The sequence below is a fragment of the Mesoplodon bidens genome (assembly GCF_964165515.1).
Source record: "Mesoplodon bidens genome assembly, chromosome: 11".
In the NCBI taxonomy this organism is placed as follows: Eukaryota; Metazoa; Chordata; class Mammalia; order Artiodactyla; family Ziphiidae; genus Mesoplodon; species Mesoplodon bidens.
Genome location: NC_138167.1, coordinates 36,021,411 through 36,047,354, shown reverse-complemented (window position 1 = coordinate 36,047,354; position 25,944 = coordinate 36,021,411). Strand labels below are relative to the sequence as shown.

General features: G+C 38.0%; 1 protein-coding gene across 2 annotated transcripts in view; it reads left to right on the top strand.

The window, feature by feature from the left end:
* The window catches only part of SRGAP1 (SLIT-ROBO Rho GTPase activating protein 1), a 375,594-nt gene that overhangs the window by 230,400 nt on the left and 119,250 nt on the right, over positions 1–25,944 (top strand). For both annotated transcript variants that reach the window (XR_014017110.1, XM_081249815.1), the window contains exons 15-18: positions 809–943; positions 19,497–19,602; positions 22,373–22,597; positions 24,812–24,891. Coding sequence is in view for 1 of the 2 variants with exons in the window: in XM_081249815.1 (XP_081105941.1) it covers positions 809–943; positions 19,497–19,602; positions 22,373–22,597; positions 24,812–24,891 (546 nt within the window). In the remaining variant the exon portion in view is untranslated. The remainder of the gene's footprint in view (positions 1–808; positions 944–19,496; positions 19,603–22,372; positions 22,598–24,811; positions 24,892–25,944) is intronic.

Here is a 25,944-nt window from a genome sequence, read left to right as displayed (position 1 = left end):
TGTGAATAACAAAACGGAGTTTGATTTAAAGCTGCACATTATGTTGAACTTCTTAAGGATTTTATTTCAGTTTGATTCTCAGGGAGGTGGACAAGCCAGGTCAGTTACCTGATCATTTTAAAGTGCTTAGCATAAAGAATAATATAATTTCATGTTTGAGATATATTTTTAAATTTTCCACTTTTTATGCAAATTCCTTGGTACTGTTAAGGTACATTTTCAAATTCCTCTCTCTGATTTCAAAATCTCCCACTGCTGAAAGCAGCTTTCAAGTCTGCTGTGAACACCACCATGCCACTTTGAGAAGTATTTATTTAATTGTCGGTATTCACAATTAGGTGAATCCTATAGTATTTCTGATAAATTTTGCTGATCCATATAGCATAGCCAGACAGACCTATATTGTTTCTTTTTCCCAGTAGAATAAGAAACACAGAATATAGTATTTGAACTTATGTCAACCTAAGATAACAGATTTTAGCTTTAAAAAAAAAAGTTGGGTCCAATTATAAATCCCACAATATTTTATTTTAAGATTTAGGTAATTTGTAAGGGATTATTTGGTAGCATATGATAAAAAAAAAGCTTTATTTTAACCAACTATTTTTAGGTTAATCATGGGGTAGGGTATCTAAACCAGTTATTTTAATTTTAGTAGCATATAATCTTCCATAAAACATAATTAAAAGATACATGTATATATAGAAATGTGTGTGAGTATAGAAACATATTTTTGTTCAGAGATAAAAAGAGAAGCAATGTGCATGTAACTAATTTTTCTTTTTTCTTTTTTTTTTTTTTTTTTTAGGTGAAAACCCTTTGGCTGAGGAGCAGAGTAACCATGATATTAACTCAGTTGCTGGCGTTCTAAAGCTCTACTTCCGTGGGCTGGAAAACCCCCTCTTTCCTAAGGAAAGATTTAATGATCTGATTTCTTGTGTCAGTAAGTGGGCTTTTTTTTTTTTTAACAATTCTTTTCCCACTAGAATTATTTCACTAACCAATTTCCTGGAAAAGGCAGTGGCCCCTCTCCCTGTATCTTCCTCCCCCACCATCACCCATCACCACCAAATTTCTGAGACCATTTGTTTTCTCTCTGGATCCAGCGTGAGTCATCTTTCCAGCTGTGGCCTCACCCTTTGCTGAGTGGGCTCTGCTAAACATTCCTCGGGCTCCATAGAGCCCGAGAGCTACCCCGTTAGTATGTGGGATAAAGCAGAGAGGCAGGTGCCAACCAGCTGAAGGTGAGGAGGAGGCTGTAAGCATGGAAATGTAACTCCTTTTTGGCTTTTGGTTCTTGGTTTTCTCCACTGATCTTAGGAGTAGGGTAACTTATCCATCTTTGAATGTTACTTCAAGAAACAAGGCAAAAGGTGGGGACTTCCCTGGTGGCGCAGTGGATAAGACTCCACACTCCCAATGCAGGGGGACCTGGGTTCAATCCCTGGTTAGGGAACTAGGTCCCACATGCATGCCGCGACTAAGAGTTCGCATGCCACAACTAAGGAGCCCACGTGCTGCAGCTAAGACCCAGTGCAACCAAATAAATAATTTTTTTATATAAAAAGAAATAATGTAAAAGGAGATAAATGATCATTATTACAGTGTAGGAACAGCAGGTGGTAATTATCTGTCAGTGGGCATCCCCAGCTAATAGGCAGAGTTGCCCTGGGACCATGTATGATATATTATGAAACCCATAATCAGCAGCAGAGTAAAGCATTGCTGTTTTCTGCAGTGGGTGGGGAGCTCTTGTCACTACAGGAAGGAAGTTGAAAATACTGATACTGAGAATTAGGTATTTAACCTCAGTCACATCCCATACATCTATAAATGTAGTGTCCTTTAAGTCCAAATTCCTGGGCAAAGGTGTAGAGCTGACTTGAATCACATAGTGAGGGCTTTCATGAGAATCAAGCTTTACTCTAATGAACAAACCTCCTCTCCCAAACCACCCACCTGAATCAACAGGTCCAGTGGGCCTCAGAAAATCTCTCCACTCACCCTTCCTTCCCCATTCCCGTCACCAGGGCCTTGGTTTCTCACTGGGAGACACTACGTGTAGGTTTTGCCCTCTTTCCTTACTTCTCAACCCCAGCTAGGTTCAAAAGGGCAAATCGAGTGTTACATTACCACCACCGCACCACCCCTTTTGAAACCTATTTCAATATTTCCCACCTGAAAACAAACCCCTTGGTATGGCCAATTCACAGAATGAAATTCTTCCTCTCCTTGATCTCATCTCCTGCCAACTACCCTGTTGCCTTTCTTTTATTTATTTATTTGTTTGTTTGTTAATGGCTGCGTTTATTTATTTTGGTCTTATTTATTTGGTTTATTTATTTTGGTCTTTGCTGCTGCGCACGGGCTTTATCTAGTTGTGGCGAGCCGGGACTCCTCTTCTTTGTGACGCGCGGGCTTCTCATTGCGGTGGCTTCTCTTGTTGCGGAGCACGGGCTCTAGGAGCGCAGGCTCAGTAGTTGTGGCGCATGGGCTTAGGTGCTCCGTGGCATGTGGGATCTTCCCGGACCAGGGCTCGAACCCTGTCCCCTGTGTTGGCAGGCAGATTCTTAACCACTGCGCCACCAGAGAAGCCCCCTTATTGACCTTCAATTTCAACAGTAGCAACCTGCAGGCACGCCAGGCCATTTCCCACCTCTGTGCCTTTGCCTGTGCTGTTTCATCTGCTGTCCCTGACAGCCATTTGACATCCACTAGGAAGGATTTGCTGAGATGGCACTCCTCCCAGACCGCCATCCTCCCTAGTACCCGAGGCAGCATTAGTCACTTTCTCCTCTACTAATATTCCATTGTATACATATGTCTATAATTTTTCTTAAAGCCCCGCATTACAATTACTTTTAACCTCTCTGTCTCCCTCTACTACAGAGAGTTTAGGGAAGAGGCTAAGAACGTAGGTTCCAGACTCAAACAGCCTAGGTCCAAATCCTAGGTCCAAATTGCTCAGCAAGTTTCTTAACCTCTCTGCACCTCAGTTTCATCATCTATAAAATAGGGAGAACATTAGTCCATATATAATAAGGTTGTGAGAATTAAATGAGTTAATACATGTAAAGTGCCAAGAAGAGTGCCCAGCATGGAGTATGTTCAGTGAAATGCCTACATTTAGCTCCATGGGCATGTGAGGTCTTGATAGTTTATTCCGTTTTGTAGCTCCAACACTTGGCATAGTTAATTCCAGTCATGTGGTGAGTGAATAATTCATAGTTGTTAAATAGAATTTAAATGAAAAGTCAAAATTCCACCAAAATTATTTGGTTGGCATCCAGGCCTGAAGTCCTAGATCTCATTTAGTATGAATTCCCTGGTCATAATTACCTCCACCCCCACCCCATATAGTCTGATGCGTGTGTGGAATTCAGAAGTGTGCCTGAGTGTCCATTCCAAGGCCCTCGCATAGCCTGAGTCATCACAGCAGCCTCTGACTCAGCTGGAAAGAACTGAGAAGGTGTCACACTTCTGGGATTCTCCTTTGGCCATGTGCAAAGATTTCCCTCACCAGCTTAGCCAGAAAGTTTAAATCTGCAAAAATTATAAGCACTCTCTAATTCAGTGGTTTTCTAGGTACGTACATCATCAACATTTATGTTTACATATGCCAACTGGATAAAGACCAGTGGTCTGCATTGTCATTTACCACTGCAAAATCACATCACACTTTCAGTAAATGAGAAATATTATTTTATTGTGGTTATTAAAAGCTGAAGCCTTAGAGTCAGAAAGATCTAGGTTCAAATCCTAGCTTCACCACTTAACAACTTTGTAACCTTGGGCAGAGATAAATATTTAATCTTTTTAAGTATCTGTTTCTTTATCTACTTCATAAAGTCTGTGTGAATAAAGGAGATAGTCCATACTAAGTGTTTATAGCATCATGCCTGGCACCTAATGAGCCTAAGTATATGTTGCTAGCTATTATCATTACAACTATTACAACTACTCCTACTACAAACTCAGGTCACATATGCCAGTACCTGGGTCAGCCATTTACCAATCTATCTGTCCGGCAACATATGTGTTTCTCTGCCATAATTACTTCACATGCATTTAGAAATGATGTTAGCTTAACCCAGAAGTTGTGTTGGTTCCAGCATGATTTTTCCCAGCACAGTAAATGTTTTGTAACAATCCAAGACAAGCTTTCTCAAAATTAAATATGAAGCAAAATAGGAAGAACATAATGGAAAAAAGGAAAATCTACAGAAATATCTTTCTTTTTTTTTAACATCTTTATTGGAGTATAATTGCTTTATAATGGCGTGTTAGTTTCTGCTGTATAACAAAGTGAATCAGCTATACATAAACATATATACCCATATCTCCTCCCTCTTGTGACTCCCTCCCACCCTCCCTATCCCACCCCTCTAGGTGGACACAAAGCATCTAGCTGATTTCCCTGTGCTATGTGGCTGCTTCCCACTAGCTATCTATTTTACATTTGGTAGTGTATATATGTCCATGCCACTCTCTTACTTCGTCCCAGCTTACCTTTCCCCCTCCCCGTGTCCTCAAGTCCATTCTCTATGTCTGCATCTTTATACCTGTCCTGCCCCTAGGTTCTTCAGAACCATTTTTTTTTCTTTCTTGTTTTTAGATTCCATATATTTGTGTTAGCATACAGTATTTGTTTTCCTCTTTCTGACTTACTTCACTCTGTATGACAGACTCTAGGTGCATCCACCTCACTACAAATAACTCAGTTTCGTTTCTTTTTATGGCTGAGTAATATTCCATTGTATATATGTGCCACATCTTCTTTATCCACTCATCTGTCGATGCACACTTAGGTTGCTTCCATGTCCTGGCTGTTGTAAATAGAGCTACAGTGAACATTGTGGTACATGACTCTTTTTGACATATGGTTTTCTCAGGGTATATGCCGAGTAGTAGAATTGCTGGGTCGTATGGTAGTTCTATTTTTAGTTTTTTAAGGAACCTCCATACTATTCTCCATAGCGGCTGTATCAATTTACATTCCCACCAACAGTGCAAGAGGGTTCCCTTTTCTCCACACCCTCTCCAGCATTTATTGTTTGTAGATTTTTTGATGATGGCCATTCTGACCGGTGTGAGGCAATACTCATTGTAGGTTTGATTTGCACTTCTCTAATGATTAGTGATGTTGAGCATCCTGTCATGTGTTTGTTGGCAATCTGTATATCTTCTTTGGAGAAATGTCTATTTAGGCCTTCTGCCCATTTTTGGATTAGGTTGTTTGTTTTTTTGATATTGAGCTGCATGAGCTGCTTGTATATTTTGGAGATTAATCCTTTGTCCGTTGATTTGTTTGCAAATATTTTCTCCCATTCTGAGGGTTGTCTTTTCGTCTTGTTTTTGGTTTCCTTTGCTGTGCAAAAGCTTTTAAGTTTCATTAGGCCCCATTTGCTTTTTTTTTGTTTTTATTTCCATTTCTCTAGGAGGTGGGTCTGAAAGGATCTTGCTGTGATGTATGTCATAGAGTGTTCTGCCTATGTTTTCCTCTAAGAGTTTGATAGTGTCTGGCCTTACATTTAGGTCTTTAATCCATTTTGAGTTTATTTTCGTGTATGGTATTAGGAAATGTTCTAATTTCATTCTTTTACATGTAGCTGTCCAGTTTTCCGAGCACCACTTATTTCGTAGTGTGTTGTTTAGCCTCCATGTGTTTGTATTTTTTACAGATTTTTTCCTGTAACTGATAACTAGGCTAATAGCATTGAGGTCAGAAAAGATACTTCATACGATTTCAATTTTCTTAAATTTACCAAGGCTTGATTTGTGACCCGTGATATGATTTTTCTTGGAGAATGTTCCTGAGCACTTGAGAAGAAAGTGTATTATGTTGTTTTTGGATGGAATGTCCTATAAATATCAATTAAGTCCATCTTGTTTAATGTATCATTTAAAGCTTGTGTTTCCTTATTTATTTTCATTTTGGATGATCTGTCCATTGGTGAAAGTGGGGTGTTAAAGTCCCCTGCTATGATTGTGTTACTGTCAATTTCCCCTTTTTATGGCTGTTAGCATTTGCCGTAAGTATTGAGGTGCTCCTATGTTGGGTGCATAAATATTTATAATTGTTATATCTTCTTCTTGGATTGACCCCTTGATCATTATGTAGTGTCCTTCTTTGTCTCTTGTAATAGCCTTTATTTTTAAGGTCTATTTTGTCTGATATGAGAAGTGCTACTCCAACTTTCTTTTGATTTCCATTTGCATGGAATATCTTTTTCCATCCCCTCACTTTCAGTCTGTATGTGTCCCTAGGTCTGAAGTGGGTCTCTTGTAGACAGCATATATATGGGTCTTGTTTTTGTATCCATTCAGCCAGTCTGTGTCTTATGGTTGGAACGTTTAATCCATTTACATTTAAGGTAGTTATCGATATGTGTGTTCCTATTACCATTTTCTTAATCATTTTGGGTTTGTTATTGTAGGTCTTTTCCTTCTCCTGTGTTTCCTGCCTAGAGAAGTTCCTTTAGGATTTGTTGTAAAGCTGGTTTGATGGTGCTGAATTCTCTTAGCTTTTCCTTGTCTGTAAAGGTTTTAATTTCTCTGTCGAATCTAAATGAGATCCTTGCTGGGTAGAGTAATGTTGGTTGTAGGTTCTTCTCTTCCATCTCTTTAAATATGTCCTGCCACTCCCTTCTGGCTTGCAGAGTTTCTGCTGAAAGATCAGCTGTTAATCTTATGGGGATTCCTTTGTATGTTATTTGTTGCTTTTCTCTTGCTGCTTTTAATATTTTTTGTTTGTATTTAATTTTTGATAGCTTGATTAATATGTGTCTTGGCATGTTTCTCCTTGGATTTATCCTGTATGGGACTCTCTGTGCTTCCTAGACTTGATTGACTATTTCCTGTCCCGTATTAAGGAAGTTTTCAACTATAATCTCTTCAAATATTTTCTCAGTCCCTTTCTTTTTCTCTTCATCTTCTGGGACCCCTATAATTCGAATGTTGGTGCATTTAATGTTGTCTCAGGGGTCTCTGTGACTGTCCTCAATTCTTTTCATTCTTTTTTCTTTATTCTTCTCTGTGGTAGTTATTTCTACTATTTTATCTTCCAGGTCACTTATCCATTCTTCTGCCTCAGTTATTCTGCTATTGATCCCTTCTAGAGAATTTTTAATTTCATTTATTGTGTTGTTCATCACTGTTTGTTTGCTCTTTAGTTCTTCTACGTCCTTGTTAATCGTTTCTTGTATTTTCTCCATTCTATTTCCAAGATTTTGGATCATCTTTACTATCATTACTCTGAATTCTTTTCCAGGTAGGCTGCCTATTTCCTCTTCATTTGTTTGGTCTGGTGGGTTTTTACCTTGCTCCTTCATCTGCTGTGTGTTTCTCTGTCTTATCATTTTGTTTAACATACTGTGTTTGGGGTCTCCTTTCTGCAGGCTGCAGGTTCATAGTTCCCGTTGTTTTTGGTGTCTGCCCCCAGTGGCTAAGGTTGGTTCAGTGGGTTGTGTAGGCTTCCTGGTGGAGGGGACTAGTGCCTGTGTCCTGGTGGATGAGGCTGGATCTTGTCTTTCTGGTGGGCAGAACCACGTCCGGTGGTGTGTTTGGGGGTGTCTGTGAACTTATTATGATTTTAGGCAGCCTCTCTGCTAATGGGTGGAGCTGTCTTGCTAGTTGTTTGGCATAGGGTGTCCAGCACTGTAGCTTTCTGGTCGTTGAGTGGCGCTGGGTCTTAGCACTTAGTTGGAGATCTCAGAGAGCTTTTGCCGTTTGATATTACATGGGGCCGGGAGGTCTCTGGTGGACCAATGTCCTGAACTCGGCTCTCCCACCTCAGAGACTCAGGCCTGACACCCGGCTGGAGCACCAAGACTCTGTCAGCCACCTAGCCATTGAAGAGGTAAGTCCAGGTCCAGGAAAAAGCCCAGCTCTACAGTTCCTCCTCCAACACTCTTGATTTAGCCTTCTAAGCATCTAATGTGGAACAGTGACCAGGGTGCTCTGGCAGTCTGAGCAGTTGTCTTCCGACTCCAGTCCCATCCTTCTAAACTCTTGAAATATCTTTCTTTTATGCAAGGAGTGCCTTATATGAAATGCTGCAGGTGCAAATAAAGATGCTGCAGAGACATTTCCCCCTGTATTTAAACAATGGATTAATGGAAAAAATGGGTTAATATCCTTGGGCTAATTTTTATGAAAATAGTCTCTAGTGGAAATGAATACCCTCCAGGACCGACATCTCATAGAAGCAGGAGTCCCCGGGGATTAAGGCCACTAAGGATGCTAGGTGCACACACCAGTAGAGATTTAACTTGCTAGTAATTTAAGTTGTATCTTTAATGTTTTTGTTAGTGCTCTAATTACAGAGTTTAGTAGATGTTGACTAGTCTGTCCCAACCCTACATTATTATAAGTCCTATTATTTTTAGTGCATAATTTTACAGAATGGGATGTTTTTCAAGAACACTTACTGGCACTATATATAACGCCCCCCTTTCTTCCAACATCTAATCTATTTAAAAGGGGGTTCCTGGCTATTATTGATGTATCTTTAGGCATGCATTTTCTCTTACCATGTGACCATGATATATCTCTTTTTTCTTGGATTGTCTGTGAATTATTTGAAAATGGTATAATATGTCATTCATGATTATATCCTTTCATTGATATTACAAACTTTTAATGATTTGGACCGTTGATTAATTGCCTACAATGTTGCAAAACTTTCTCAGGATTCAAAGACTTGATTTTTGCATTCAGGAGGTTTAAAATCTACTAGAGGAGATAAGACATTTACAAATAAATGCAATCTAAGTATGTGATAGAAGCAAAAGATTTAGAAGTGTTAGCAGAGAGAGAGAGAGGTTTCATGGAGATTGATTGCTTTGTCCATGTCATCTTCTAGCATCACGATAATTGGATTTGATTTTCCCTATTAAGGTAATTTCATGTGATAGTTATATTGTATAGAAAAACTTCCCTTTTCATCTTTTCTAAGAGTTTACATAAGTCTCTGGAACACCTACTACCTTTTGCTTACCTACTTTTGAATTGTTTGGGGAAAGATTTGTGTGTGTGTGTGGTGAGTTATTATTGTGCCATTTTTATGCCCCTAATACCGTGTTCTTTGGAAGCTTGCTTGCAAGTGTAGTAAAAGGGAATTTGTCTTAGCATTCTCTCTCTCTTTCTTTTTTTTTCAGTGTGCACTATTCATCCCCAATTCACTATAAATTTCTTTTTAAAAATTACTTATCTGGATGAAGACATCAAAGGCAGTCTAAATTTGAAATAAGCTTGATAGTATCTCCATTTCTCACCCAAGGATTTGTTTTTGTTTTTGTTTTTTTTGTAAACCATCCACTTTGTGAATGGTTTTGTAAATGCTCCAGATCATACCCACACAGTCTGGGCAGCTTCTGAAATGTCCGTGTACTGTGGAAACATTTGCACTTCATTATGTGTTATTATTTAGGGGACTGTTTGGACACAAGCAAACTTTTTTTAGGAGGGCAGATTTTTTAACCTATCACCAAACCAACGTGTAGTCATTGTAGAAAACTTGAAAAATATCTTAAAAGCACATAGAACAAAATATTGTCATCCATAATGCCACTACCCAAAGAGAATCAATAGTGTGTACACATTCTGATCGTTTATATTCATATACACACGCAACTTGTTTTTTTTCGTTTTTGTTTGTTTGGTTTTTTTTTTCTGCGGTACGCGGGCCTCCCACCGCCTTGGCCTCTCCCGCCACGGAGCACAGGCTCCAGACGCGCAGGCTCAGCGGCCATGGCTCACAGGCCCAGCCGCTCCACGGCATGTGAGATCCTCCCGGACCAGGGCACGAACCCACGTCCCCTGCATCAGCAGGCGGACCCCCAACCACTGCGCCACCAGGGAAGCCGACAACTGTTTTTTTTTTAATTGAAGTATAGCTGATTTACACTGTTGTGTTAATTACTGCTGTACAGCAAAGTGACTCAAGTTATATATACATTCTTTTTCATATTCTTTTCCATTATGGTTTATCACAGGATATTGAATATAATTGCCTGTGCTATACGGTAGGACCTTGTTGTTTATCCATTCTGTATATAACAGTTTACATCTCCTAATCCCAGACTCCCACTCCTACCCTCTCCCACCTCCCTCCCCCTTGGCAATCACCAGTCTATCGTCTATGTCCCTGATCTTGTTTCTGTTTCGTAAATAGGTTCATTTGTGTCATATTTTAGATTCCACACATAAGTGATAACATATGGTATTTGTCCTTCTCTTTCTGACTTACTTCACGTAGTATGATAATCTCTAGTTGCATCCATGTTGCTGCAAATGGCATTATTTCGTTCTTTTTTATGGTTGAGTAGTGTTCCATTGTGTATATGTACCACATCTTCTTTATCCATTCATCTGTCCATGGACATTTAGGTCACAACTGTTTTTAAAAGCCAAAGTGGTATAAATCCCCACTTGCCCATGCTGTCTTTGGAATTGACTGCAGTTCTAGACTGAGGTCTCTCTTCCCATATTGCAATAGCTTCTAAATAAAATCTGTTTTTACCACTTTAAAAAAAAAACAAAAAACAAAGTGGAACTGTACTCTCCTATTTGTAACCTACCTTCCTTTTGACTTATTTATTGTAGAAAATTTCAAACATCTACAAAAGGATACAGAAAGATATATTTATGTATAAATAATATAAATATAATCACCCCACTTTAACAATTTCCATTTCTTAGCCAGTCTTGTCCCACGTATACCCCTTATATCATCCCTCTGACATCGATCATTTCATCTGTGTGTGTGTCTCTGGGAAATGACAGTTCTTTTCTTTTTTTTATACAACATAGCCACAATACTATTCTCATACCTTAAAAAAATAGCAGTAATTCCTTAAAATCATCAAATAGCCAATCAGTGTTTTTTAAAAATAATCGTTTAATATGCAACTAATATGTGATTACTATAGAAAATTAGAAAATAAGTAAAACAAATCATCTATAATCCTTCTGCACAAAGATAATATTAACCTTTTTAATATCTTCCCAGATTTTTTTTCTATATATATATATACCTATGTACTTTTTAAAGCAGCTTATTGAGACACAATTCTCATACCGTACAATTGATCCATTAACGTTTGCAATTCAGTGGTTTTAGTATATTCACAGGATTATGAAAATCACCACAATCAATTTTAGAACTTTTCTGACTCCAAAAAGAAATCCCAATTAGCAAACACTTCCCATTTACTCATAACCACCACCAACCTCAGCTCTAGACAACCACTAATCTACCTTCTCTATATTTACCTATTCTGGCCATTTCATATAAATTGAATTATACAATATGTGGTCTTTTGTGACTGGATTAATCCATTTAGCATGTTTTCAAGGTTCATCCATGTTGCAGCATGTGTCAGCACTTTTTTAAATTATCAAATAATATTCCATTATGTAGATATACCATAACTACATACTTTTGATAAAATCTGTATCATACCAAATGACTGCTAGTGAATGTAAGATTTCTTTTAGAGATGATGAAAATGTTCTATAATTGACTGAAGTTATGGTTGCTCAATTCTGAGTGTACTAAAGACCATTGAATTTTACACTTCAAATACGTGAATTATATCTCAATAAATCTGTTATTAAAAATTATAACATGGGCTTCCCTGGTGATGCAGTGGTTGAGAGTCCACCTGCCGATGCAGGGGACACGGGTTCGTGCCCCAGTCCGGGAAGGTCCCACATGCCGCGGAGCGGCTGGGCCCGTGAGCCATGGCTGCTGAGCCTGTGCGTCCAGAGCCTGTGCTCCGCAACGGGAGAGGCCACAACAGTGAGAGACCCACGTAACACACACATACAAAAAAAAAAAAAAAATTATAACATATTTGCTCTTCTTTAAACTTTTTAAATTTAATGATGTTATTAACATTTTCTCACATCACTAAGTATTTTTCAAAACATAGTTTTTAGTGTCCATATAATGGTTTTTATTTAACAAATCCCCTAGTTTTAGAAATTTAGGTTGTTTCCAGTGATTTTGCAATTATACAAAAATACCATGATGACCCTCTTGGTACATAAATTTGTTTGCCCGTATCTGATCGTTTTATGTAAAAATCTTTTGAACTCTTTTCCTGGCGCTCCAGTGTATATTTTTGTTGCTAAGAATTCTTTTGGCTTTTCTGCCATACATGGTAGTTTTCTCTCTGAACTCTATAAATTTCTGTTTCATGCCTTATAATGATTTTCTCAAAGATGCCTTTTCTCCTTAAAAATGTTTAATAGGCTTAGTATTGGAACTGAACAGGTAAGGTTTCCTAAGCTAAGACTCAGTTTCTTTACTAACTTCAATATGGTAATTCAGCAGGAGAGACATTATTTATATATTTATATCTACAGTGTTGCTAGTTAACTAGGAAAGAGCACAATGGCTTAATTCACAGAATCCAAATCTATTAATGGTTAATTAGAGAGATTTACAAGCAGTTCACTTCTTACCTAGAAGAACAGCTGGTAAATCATCTCAAGGCTAAGCTAAGATCCATCCAAATGTACTAGAACATCTGTTTTTCTCTTTTCCTTTCATTCGCGCACATACACTATTACACACAACTGATTGATACCTTGACATTATTAGAATCTAACACTGAACCTAAAAATACCCTGGAAATGTTAAATTCCCCTTGATTACTGCTTGTTGGGCTATGGAGCTCAGAAATATTTGTGTACCTGGTCTTACATAAGCCATTTCTAAATATGGCCATCAGGAATTTCCTTCCCTGTCTTTATACTTAAGGATACATTTGCATCTTGTGTTATCTTACTTGTTTTCTGACAAACACTTTTACAAATAGTGCCACAGAAGAACTGATATTTTCAGAGGAATGGCCATTTGAACTTTTTGCTGTTTTCTGAATCCACTTGTGTTTGGTGGTGAATTTTCCACACACGTTTACATAGACGTGTCAAACCCCCATGCTGTCAAGTTGGCATCCTGACATGGGAACCTTGCAATGCTAGGGAAAGAACATAAATTAGCCTAGGGAGCTTTGAGCATGTGACCGAAATTGGATGAATGCCACTTTTACCTAATTACATGAGATGCTGAAACGTGGAAACAAAGGCCATCATAAAAGAAATCCAGATGAAATACTGATTTTCCTCACTGATGACTTTTCTGAGGAGAAGGAAAGATCCATCTTTTCATGCAGCATAAAATTGTGAAAGACCATGTATTGCCACGCTCAGAGCCAGGGGGGAATGCACGTTAATCAGAGTATCTGTAGCAACCATAAATTTTGACCCGCTAACTGGACTCAGGAGAGTTAATGAGTCATTTACACAAGAGTGCGATTCCTGTAGGAGGCATGCTGCAAGCCTGTTAAGCAGCCAGCCAGGTAACATCTGAGTCCTGCTCACAGCCATCGTGGTCTGGCCTTTGGGAGACATTGATTTGCTCCTACTTCAGGAATGCCAGCAATTCTGTTTTGCTTTTATTTATGAATGCCTGCCTCACATAATTTTATTTAGTCTTCTTGGTGTCACTTTTTTATATTCCTGTTGCTTTTCTCTCCTGAAATCTTCCTTTGCATCTCACAGAGCACCCCTCTGCCATTCTTTTTTTTATTACAGTAAAATAGACATAATGTAAAATTTACCATTTTAATCATTTTTAAATGTACAGTTCAGTGGCATTAAATACGTTCACATTGTTTTGCAACTGTTACCACCATCCGTCTCCAGAATTTTTCTTATCATTGCTGTACTGAGACTCTACCCATTAAACTCTGCCCTCCCTCTAGCTTCTGAGAACCACCATTCTACTTTCTGTCTCTAGGAACTTGACTACTCTAGGTACCTCATATAAGTGGAATTATACCGTATTTATGTATGGCTTTTTGTGTCTGACTTCACTTCACTTAGCATAGCATCTTCAAGGTTTATCCTTGTTGTAGCATATATTAGAATTTCCTTCCTTTATAAGGCTGAATAATATTTCATTGTGTATACATATCACATTTTGTTTATCCACTCGTCCGTCAATGGACATTTGGGTTATTTCCACCTCTTGGTTGTTATGAATAATGCTACTATGAAATTGGTATGTAAATATCTGTTCCCCAATTCTTTTTTTTAATAGATTTATTTGTTTATTTATTTGTTTGTTTGTTTGTTTTTGGCTGCATAGGCTCTTCGTTGCTGTGCTCAGGCTTTCTCTAGTTATGTTGAGTGGGGGCTACTCTTTGTTGCAGTGCGCGGGCTTCTCATTGTGGTGGCTTCTCGTTCTGGCTGAGCACAGGGTCTAGGTGCATGGGCTTCAGTAGTTGTGGTTCACGGGCTCTAGAGCGCAGGCTCAGTAGTTGTGGTGCACGGTCTTAGTTGCTCCGTGGTATGTGGGATCTTCCCGGACCAGAGCTCAAACCCATGTCCTCTGTACTGGCAGGCGGATTCTTAACCATTAAAAAAAAAAAAAAAAAACTGCCTTTAAGGAGCAGGGGAACTGAGTTTAGAACTCAGAAATAGAAACAATAGGATCTTGACTTAAAATGAAGCCTTTTGGAAGTAATACCTGTATTCTCTTCTAGCCTAAAAATGACAGGCCTCCTATGGAATTTGACAAATATTAAAGATCAATACTACATTGAGTGGTTCCTTTTGCATTCTTTCCTTTCCTTTTGTGCTTTAACTCTAGGACCCCAAAACTAGCTTTAAGATGCTAAAACCCTCTCCCTGATAATTAACCTTAACCTTAAACTGAGGGTTAGTTGGAGAATCAGTAGACCTAACTCTTGAAACACTCCAGATCTTCTGTAAACAATAGTAAAAGTTTTTTTGCTACTTTGTTCTTAATCATAACCCCTATATGACTTTATATGTGGCTGGAAGAGAGTAAAGGGTATTGCCAATCAGGGGACTCATTAATGGGACAGTTCCTTTTTACAATTTAATATCTATAGATATATATTAAACATTGTAATTGTTTGGCTTGAGGTATGATTATAAAATTATTTATGCACATTTTTTAATGACCAAAGGAATAGATGATAATCTCAATGTTTACTTTTAATAATGGGTCATAATCTGTATAATTTCACCTTTGAGAGTTTTCGTTTGTTTTTTGAGATAGTCTTTCTATATACAAGTATGCTAAATCATCTTTTTATCCTTACCTTAAAGCAGCAACAACAGTCATACTTTAAAAAGTCAGTTATCTTAGATAATAAACTTTTAACCAGTTACTTTCAGATATGAAACAATAATCCAACTATGCCTAAACCTATATAGCATTTATAGATGCAAAATTCACTCCACCAAACTCTCAATGCCTTGCAAATCATCTGTAGGTATTTCGTCTTCCCTCTCTGTACAATGTGGGTTCTTCAAGTGTCCCATGAAGTTGTCATGAAAGATAAACCAATTGCCCTGGGACATGTTTTGGTCCTACTGACACTCTTGAGACTGAATTAGGTGGAAATGTTGATAACTTGATTACTGAGTTCTTGTGACCTTAGTAAACTTATGCACCTGTTTAACAACTTCTTTTAAAGCCTCTTATTCCCCTTTTTCAGAAAAAAGTTAAGACCATTGTCTGGAAATTATATTAAACAAAGTGCTTATCCTTGATAGATGTGACACTGACTTACCTTGTTCGTAGTATTGTAATTTTTTCCATTTTGAAATACTTTACAAATAAAAAAGCAGAATATAAATGTTTTACTTCAATATTACTGAAATTACACTATTATTAGTTACAAGTTTATGTTGAAAAATTGTTACAAAAATGTTCATTGGATGATAATGTTTGACTTACATTCTTTTTTCTCTTTTTTTATTTTTTTTCGAAGTATAGTTGATTTACAATATTGCATTAGTTTCAGGTGTACAGCAAAGTGATTTGGTTATATTTTTTTTCAGATTCTTTTCCATTATGGTTTATTACAAGATATTGAATATAGTTCCCTATGCTCTAGAGTAGGTCCTTCTGTTTGACTTACATTCTTTTTTTTTATGTTTTTTAACATGTTTATTGGAGTATAATTTCTTCACAATGTTGTGTTAGTTTCTGCTGTATAACAAAGTGAATCAGCTATACATATACATATATCCCAATATCCCCTCCCTCTTGCATCTCCCTCCCACCCTCCCTATCCCACCCCTCTAGGTGGTCACAAAGCACCGAGCTGATCTCCCTGTGCTATGCAGCTGTTTCCCACTAGCTATCTGTTTTACATTCAGTAGCGTATATATGTCCATGCCACTCTCTCACTTCGTCCCAGCTTACCCTTCCCCATTCCTGTGTCCTCAAGTCCATTCTCTATGTCTACATCTTTATTCCTGTTCTGCCCCTAGGTTCTTCAGAACCTTTTTTTTTTTAGATTCCATATATATGTGTTAGCATACGGTATTTGTTTTCCTCTTTCTGACTTACTTCACTCTGTATGACAGACTCTAGGTCCATCCATCTCACTACAAACAACTCAATTTCATTTCTTTTTATGGCTGCGTTATATTCTATTGTATATATGTGCCACATCTTCTTTATCCATTCATCTGTCGATGGACACTTAGGTTGCTTCCATGTCCTGGCTATTGTAAATAGTGCTGCAGTGAACATTGTGGTACATGACTCTTTTTGAATGATGGTTTTCTCAGGGTATATGCCCAGTAGTGGGATTGCTGGGTCATATGGTAGTTTTATTTTCAGTTTTTTTGAGGAACCTCCATACTGTTCTCCATAGTGGCTGTATCAGTTTATATTCCCACCAACAGTGCAAGAAGGTTCCCTTTTCTCCACACTCTCTCCAGCATTTATTGTTTGTAGATTTTTTGATGATGGCCATTCTGACCGGTGTGAGGTGATACCACATTGTAGTTTTGATTTGCATTTCTCTAATGATTAGTGACGTTGAACATCCTTTCATGTGTTTGTTGGCAGTCTGTATATCTTCTGTGGAGAAATGTCTATTTAGGTCTTCTGCCCATTTTTGGATTGGGTTGTTTGTTTTTTTGATATTGAGCTGCATGAGCTGCTTATATCTTTTGGAGATTAATCCTTTGTCAGTTGCTTCATTTGCAAATATTTTCTCCCATTCTGAGGGTTGTCTTTTCATCTTGTTTATGGTTTCCTTTGCTGTGCAGAAGCTTTTTTAAGTTTCATTAGGTCCCATTTGTTTATTTTTGTTTTTATTTCCATTCCTCTAGGAGGTGGGTCAGAAAGGATCTTGCTGTGATTTATTTCATAGAGTGTTGACTTACATTCTTTTTCAGAGTTTCTGAAATCCATTTTCTCAAAGATGTTAGCTACAGTTCCAGCTACAGCATACTCAAAGTTGGGAATGAAAGTGATTTTTCCCAGGAATCCTGATAAACTATTTGTTGTTTTGCAAACTCCTCATTGGTTAAGTGAGAATATTCCTAATATTTTTTCCCCATCTTTTCACCTGTGGAAAATAAATGAAAAAATAAAATACCTTATTAACATGGTGGTTTGATAATAAGTGGAAAGCAGCTGGAGTCAGCACTCAGGATTCCAGGGAAATGAGGCTTGGCATGAGTAATTCAGGCAGTGGTTCTCAACCTTGGCCGCATAAAAGAATCTCAGGCATCAGCCTTTTAATAAAATCTTCCCAAGTGATTCCAAGTCAAGGTTAAGAACTGCTGGTTTAAGAGGAATTAGAAAGGGAAACTTGAGTTAAGAGAGTATTATGATGGTCCAAGTTAGAAATAATAAAGACTTCAGTTAGGAAGTTAGCAGTGAGATATCCAGTGGTAAAAACAATAGGACTTATGTCCCAGACAAGGGAGAAAAATGAAGCAAAGATACCATCTTCATAGACGTGATGGTCCTAACCTTGAGACTGGATGAGGTTGCCATGGAAGAGAACCAAGTAGAGATCCTTAAAGGATAACCACATTCATGGATGGGAGATGGTCCAAAAACCTGAGAAGTGGGAGGAGAATCAATTGGCTGTAGTGGTAGAAGCTGAGGCCTGAGATTTTCAAGTAGGATATATGATTATCTCAAGAGCAATTAAGAACAGTGTAGTAACATTAAATCATAGTAAGCTTCAAAATGTTTTTGAAATAGTCTGAAATATTTTTCTCAAATGTATGCTTATTGGATATCTTCAAAGTTATACTTTACAGGGACTTCCCTGGTGGCACAGTGATTAAGAATCCACCTGCCAGTGCAGGGGACATGGGTTCGATCCCTGGTCCAGGAAGATCCCACATGCCACGGAGCAACTAAGCCCGTGTGCCACAACTACTGAGCCTGTGCTCTAGACCCCGGGAGCCACAACTACTGAAGCTGGTGCACCTAGAGCCTGTGCTCCACAACAAGAGGAGCCACTGCAATGAGAAGCCTGTGCACCGCAATGAAGAGTAGCCCCTGCTTGCTGCAACTAGAGAAAGCCTGCGTGCAGTGACGAAGACCCAATGCAGCCAAAAATAAATAATTTTTTTAAAGTTATACTTTATAAAGGTACTTTGAAATTCAAGAAAGATAGCCAGACTTATGAAATAGAAAACAGTTTCTAATTCTAGTTCCACCTTTCTAGCCAGCTGACCTTGGGTAAGCCACTTACCCAGTGCTCATTCTGCTAATCCATTGAATGGAGATGCTAGTGCCTGCCCTGCCTATGCCACTGTATTGTTTTTTGCATTAAATTAGATAACAAATGTGAAAATGCGTTGTAAAATGTAGACCAGTATACAGAAAATGGATTATTAGCACTAACCTTTTTGCTGTTATTCACAACACTTTAGTATTGAGAGGCTTTGGACAATTTATATTCCTAATAAAGAGGTAAAATAATACTAGGAAGTCCAAGGTCACCTTCTGTTCAGGGAGCTCACCATCCCACAGGGAAAACAGGATAAGGAAATATATAACTATAAACACCAGGGCAAAAGTTCTGTGAGAGCAGGAATCATATCACTAAGGTATTTCTAATGCCTAACTTAGTGCTTGAAACCTAGTAGGCTGTCCTAAAATATTTATTTTTAAAATTTGATGAAATAATATAATACAAGGTAAAAGGTCATATAAATAAAATATTTGGATAGTTTTGAGGAAGAGGAGATTCAAAACCTGGCACATTGCCTGAATAATAGTAAAAGACAAATATATGATGAATTAATGAATCATGGAGAGGGAGAGGTGTCATGTCCCCAAAAAGTTACCTGAGTTAACATGCAGCAAAAAGGAGTTTAAACCATATCAGATGCAAAATGTAGAAACAGCAGCAAGTGAAAAATGATTTTTAAATTCAGAAGGCTCTAAGTTGCTAAAGGCCAAGACCACGGAAATCAGAAAACAGTGATGGGTCAGAGGAGACACCCTCGGAAATGGTGGTACACCCAAGCTGATCACTTGTTTGCTTTATTGGTTACGACTGCATCTCACCCAAAGGCAAAGTATTGCTTATGTTCAAATATGTACCTGAAATTTGGGTGCTAGAGCGTTCTGCTTTAAATGTGGCCATTGAAAGCCTCCTGATCATGTGCTCTTCTGTCTATAGGAATAGATAATCTCTATGAGAGGGCGCTTCACATCCGCAAACTCCTCCTGACCTTGCCCAGGTCGGTCCTTATAGTGATGAGGTACCTCTTTGCCTTCCTCAATCAGTAAGTACCAAAATTCTCTGCCAAAATGCTCATCTTAATTCCATTTGCACCCCTCTGAGTTCTTTGTTCTTGGATTCTGTAGCATGTACATTGGGTTCCATTTATCAGCAGAGTTGAAGAGGAAATGATTGAATAGAGACTGAAGGTGCATTTTTCCTCAGCAGATCAAAGTCATTGTGTGACCTACCTTAAATAAGCCTTGTCACCAGATGCAGAAACTGTGGCCATAATTGCAAAAATATACAAGTGTTACTAAAAAGAGCACTTTTCAGTGAATTACGTGTTTTTCCAACTTCCATCCAAAGCCAATGTCATAAATGTTTTGTTAAAATGATGTAAACCACCTGCTCACTGCAGAAAATTTCTGTGATTTTTAAAGCTGTAGTCAGGGAAGGAGGGAAAGTGTAGGTGAGATTTATACACAAATCCAAAAAAGAATTTTCTGCAAATTCAGTATAATGAGACCTTGTCAGAAAGATGATATTTCTAAAACATTCTCTAAAACAATGTAACAGAAATCTTAAAAATCACTGCATTATTTTCAAGGAAACTTTACTCTTTTAATGTAGGCAACTTGATTTTCGGTTGTGTCACTTGTAGATACATGGGCTCCATTATAAGAACATCTTCCCCAGGTCCTATCTAAGAGCCCCCTTGCACTTCAGTGTTTCAGTTAAATAACTGGAAATTAAAAATCCAGGCAGAGTAAGCTTGGGGAAATGCTTTCTCACTCCAGCGTGAATTCTCCTTTCTTAAAATTAGGATATTTTCTCTTCTCTATTTCATTGGAAGTTTTAAGTTCTTAAAAGCCATGGGGATTTATTATAACCCTGCTAACTCTTCCTGAAGTCATACCCATTCAGGCTGACCCCCTGCAAGCCTAGTATCCTAAAATAGGGAAATGCTGGCAAGGAACCATACAGAATAGAGCTAAAGCATTCACAAGTGACATTTGTACAGAAGTCACCCCTGGAAATTAGCAGTATCTAGAGAGATGGGTATAAACTATTTTAGGTTAAATACGTCCTGTAAATTTTTACCTTTAAATAAGCCAAGTCACCCAGGCAGTTGTAAAACTCTGAAGGTTTGCCATCTGCACCTTTAATTGCATGTGCCTCTCCTTCCCCAACATGGAGCACCTTGCATTCCTGCTGGTCCTCTCCATGCTGTCCCTACCAAATTTTCCTGATACACCTGAGCGAAACCAACTGTGAACGAATAAACCACAATGGATTAGGAAAGCAGACTGACCATGAATCAAGAAAGTTCTCAAAACCTGAATCTAATTCACTGTGTATCTCAACAGAATGGCCACCGTGCCATTAGTCAGATGGTTGGCATTGCTTCCAGCATTTCTGCCCAAAGATGCCCCTTGGCCCCCTGCATCTGCCTTCATGCAGAGGCAAGGCCCAGCCTCTAGGATAGGATGCTTGGGACAGGAATTTTGGGAAAAGAAACTATTCTCTTTTAATTGTAAAATCAAAACATGTATGTAACATTTTTATGTTAAGTTTTTGCTCTTCAAGCCAGCACAAAATTAAAGACCCAGAAAGACTGTGACTCTCCCCATTGAGCTTAAGTGGGTCTTTTGAAAATCAGACCATTCTTATTCTGAATCTCACTTTTCCTTCCTGCATTCATTTTCAAGATGATCTGTAACATGATCATTGGCTGTTATTTGTGAACTGTTTTTAAGATTTTATGTTTGAGAAATGGCAGAAGAGAAAGACATATGTTACCTGTGGAAATCGTGCTTTTGTATTTTCCACTTTCTAGGCTATCTTATTTCCAAAACAGGGTAAAGTATCATGTCACATGGTATCTCAGTTTCTTTGTGTCTGTCAACATCTCACAAACATAGAGTCTCTTTTTTTCTCCTTCCATTTGTCATCTGTTCACCTGGATTTTACATTTCCTTTCAATGTTGACATTCTATACACTGAAAGATAGATTCTCTAGATTCTCCCTGGAGCAGCACCTTGCCCATGTGTTACGAGGCATAGCAGTAAAGAGCTGACTTATTTTCAGTCACCTGTGGAAAATATCTCACAAATAGCCATTGGATTGAATTTAGAAATGAGTACTAGACAACTGGAAATGTCCTCAGAGTTTGTAGTTTACCAGCTTTAAATGGAATACAAGAATTGAGGATTCTTTTCCCCTTCTCTTGCACTTGTGTGTTTTATGACACTGGTTGTCACCTATTGTTGGTAGTCTTACCCAAAAGCAAATTACAAAGCCTGGAGTTGCTTGCTTTCTCTCAGTGGGTACAAAGAAAAGGTGATTTGTTTTCCTCCAGACTCTCCTCAAGATTTATGGGAAAAAACTGAAATCTGAAATGTTTTAGGTTCGTTGGAGAACAGTTTTAAAGATCTCCGTAAAGCTTTATAGAGATCACCGCCGCCCCTCCCAGGTTTACTTGAGCAGCATTTACAGCCTGACCATAATGTTTACAAATGAAACTCATTTACTTGATCTTTGTCTCCATTGTAGTAGAGATGATCTTAAACTCCCTGTGGCTTTAAAAAATACCACTTAAGGAGCAGGATTTATGTTCCCCTTTCAGTTTCTACCAAGTTGAAAGGTTGTTAAGTCCCTTTACTTTCTATGGAATTTGCTGAGCCACCTTAAAGTAGGATGGAATATCATTTTATTCTAATAAGAAAAACCAAATAAAATCTTTTAGATCGGTATTTTTAGAAGAGGAAGTATCTTATTAAACATTGATTTTTTCTTCTCATGTTAACTCCTTTCTTGCTTCTTTTCATAGTCTTTCACAGTACAGTGATGAGAACATGATGGACCCTTATAACCTGGCCATTTGCTTTGGACCCACATTGATGCCTGTCCCAGAAATACAGGATCAAGTGTCCTGCCAGGCTCATGTGAATGAGATTGTCAAAACCATCATCATCCACCATGAGACTATTTTCCCAGATGCTAAAGAGCTGGATGGCCCTGTTTATGAGAAATGTATGGCTGGAGATGACTATTGGTAAGTCCAAGAATTTTAGTCCTTATCCCCCCGGAAGAATTATGGAAGTACAGATATCGACTTAATTAAGAAAAAGAACTGACTATAAGCTGCCAGTGCTTCCAATTTAAAAAAAAAAAAGCAGCAGCAGCAAGAACACTTGAGATACATTAGAATACTAAAATCCATGACAACACTGGCTTCTTATTATGGAATTTCATATTCATCCCTCTCTTTTCCCCAAGCACGACATCTTTATAGATATATCCATCCTATCATGACTTTTGTAGAGAATGGTTTTGATCTATAGAGCTGTGTTAATTTTTACTATTATATCAAGAAAAGATAACTGATTGCATTGACAGATTTCATTTTTATTCCTAAATAGTTTTGATTCTATATAAAGAATTTCAAAATTCTCATTTAAAAGGAGCGCTGTCAACCAAATGTGTTTTCACTCTTACTTATTTTCATTTTCATTCTTACCAATAAATGTTATCCTAACCAGTTATGGTCACTTTGAGCAAATTTATTATTATATTGTTGGGATAAAAATGTTTTAATATGGCATTGTAGTCACCTCCCAATGAAGTATAAAAATGAGGGGTATAGTCAGTTGAACAATCCCAAAGGTAAGGAACCCTAAAATGTTTATGTTCACTATTTGATATATGAGTGCTAGCTTCTAAGAAATCATATACAATTAAAGTGGTTTTGACTCCTTGAGCCCCTACCGTGTGCCAGCTTCTCAGTGCATATGATCTCTTTTATTCCTCACCACCACTCTACCAAGTAAGTTAAGAGAGGCCAAGGAGCCTGTCCAATGGCTAGTGGTTACTGGACGCAGCCCAAGTCTTGTCTGATTCCAAAGTCCACACGAGTCTTCCCACTCAGCAGCTGCCTCCCAGCCTACCTCAGAAACTGCTTTGTGCGGCTCAGACTAAGGAGAAGCTGGAAATAAATTTCTCTAAGTCCTTCATTCTGGACCCTCCTCAGGACACTTTGTTTCCCACTGCCTTCCTGGAGATTAAGTAGAAGTAGAATAAGTAGCGGAAAGATCTAAATAACTCAGAGTACACTTCTTTTTTACTGAAACCATAGTATATTCTTAAACCACAGATGATCCTATGCCTTAAGAAAATTGAGAGTTGACTATTTCCACAAGTACTGCTAAATTAACAATAAAGCATGATAGATTCTAGTTTTATAGTATATCTAGCAATTGTTTATGAAATTCAATTTTAAAATATTTACTTGAGCACTTACTACATGCACATACTGACTAAGCTTGGCTCTGGGAAGATAAATGAATAAAACTCAGCCCTGGTGAGATTCAGAATTTTATTTTCCTAGTTGTATTTGTTTCAAGGCCAATGTCAGTCATGTTTAGTATTTCCAATTATTCAGAGCTATGTCAGTAAGTTCTGTTGTCTTGTTCATTTTATCACAGAGCAAGTATGTGGATGTCTGGTCGATATTATTTGATGCGTTGTATTCTAGAACTTTTGTGGTTGCTCCATTTTTACAAACAGTGTAAAAGCCCCATAATAAAGAGTCTTGCAGCCAGTAACACGTGCTTGATTATGTCCTTCTCCCATACATAGTGTTTTTTATGGGTATCGCTCATTTTAAACAGAAAGTCAGTAATATAGTGGTCATCCTTGTCCCCCAATGCCAGCAATATACATGGGCTTTTACAGTAATGTCAGGTTTGTATTTGTAACCATTGCATTCCATTTATCAGCATACATTTGAGAAGAGATAGTGGTAATGTTAAAGGATAAAATCTGACTCTCAGATACAGAAATGAACATGTGTGTAGAAAAGATAAAAAAGATACTACAATCAATTCAAAGCAGAAACTGAAGAGCCATCTATTTTTACGCATAGGGAATATTGAAATGAATTTGCAAAAACTGGTGTATCCATGGGGCAATAATCATATTCCACTAGAATTCAATAAATTTTCATTTTTATGGATAAGAATTATTTGTAATGCTATCAATTTCCTACAAGTTAATTTTGCCTTTACAGATTTGTAATGTGTCAAAGATGAAGGTACATACACTCCCATAGGATTAGAGAATCCTAGAGGCTCCAGCATTCCCCTGAAAGGCTGTCCAGTAACTCCTTTGCCATTCCAAAGTCTTATTTTTTTTTTTTACAGTAGCAATTGTTCATCTTTGAAATGCTTTCCACTTTGGCTTCATATGAATTTCTATTTTCGCTCCTCAGCGACAGCCCATACAGTGAGCACGGTACATTGGAGGAAGTGGATCAGGATGCTGGTACAGAGCCCCACACCAGTGAAGACGGTATGCACTTGTGCCCATGCTACTATAAAATTAGTCTTTATATCCATTTTTTAAGAATTGCTTATATTAAGAATTCAGTAGATACAAAAGAATACTTACTAAATATGTGTAAAGTGCAAAGAATAACATTACAATGAACACTTGTGGAACCACCACCAAGTTTAAGAAAAAGGTATCATTACCTTTGCACTTTCCTGAACCCACTGCCTTCTTTACCCCTCCAGGGTAACCACTATATGCTTGTGCTTTTAAGTGATTTATTGTTTCATTTTCTATTTTCTTGAACTTTTCATGAATGGAATCATATGTATATATTTTTCATGATTTTTTTTCTACTCAGTATTATGTTTCTGAAATTCATCCATTGTTGCATGAAGTTATAATCATTTATTTACCTATATTCCCTTGTATTTATTTTATTATTGATGAATATGTGAGGTGTTTTCTATTTTTTGCCAGTAAAAACAGTGCACCTATGAATATTTTGAACATGTATCCTACTGCAAATGTAGAGTTTCTCTAGGATATACACACGTAGGAGTAGCATGTCTTTAACTTTACTACATACTGCCAAACTATTTTTGAAAATGGTTGTAAGGATATCCACTCCCACCAGCAGTGTTGCAGCCTTTCAGTTGTACATAGTCATCAACACTTGATTTTTTTTGGCTGTGTCGGGTCTTAGTTGTGGCACACGGGATCTTCGTTGAGGCATGCGGGATCTTTCATTGCGGCGCGTGGTCTCTTCATTGCAGCACTGGGGCTTCTCTCTAGTTGTGGCGTGCAGGTTTTCTCTCTCTGGTTGTGGCGCACAGGCTCCAGAATGCGTGGGCTCTGTAGTTTGCAGCACACGGGCTCTCTCATTGAGGTGAGTGAGTTCAGTAGTTGTAGCCCATGGGCTTAGTTGACCCGCAGCATGTGGGATCTTAGTTCTCTGACCAAGGATCAAACCTGTGTCCCCTGCATTGGAAGGTGGACTCTTTACCACTGGACCACCAGGGAAGTACCAACACTTGACTTTATAAAATATTGTAATCTTTGCCAATATTGTCA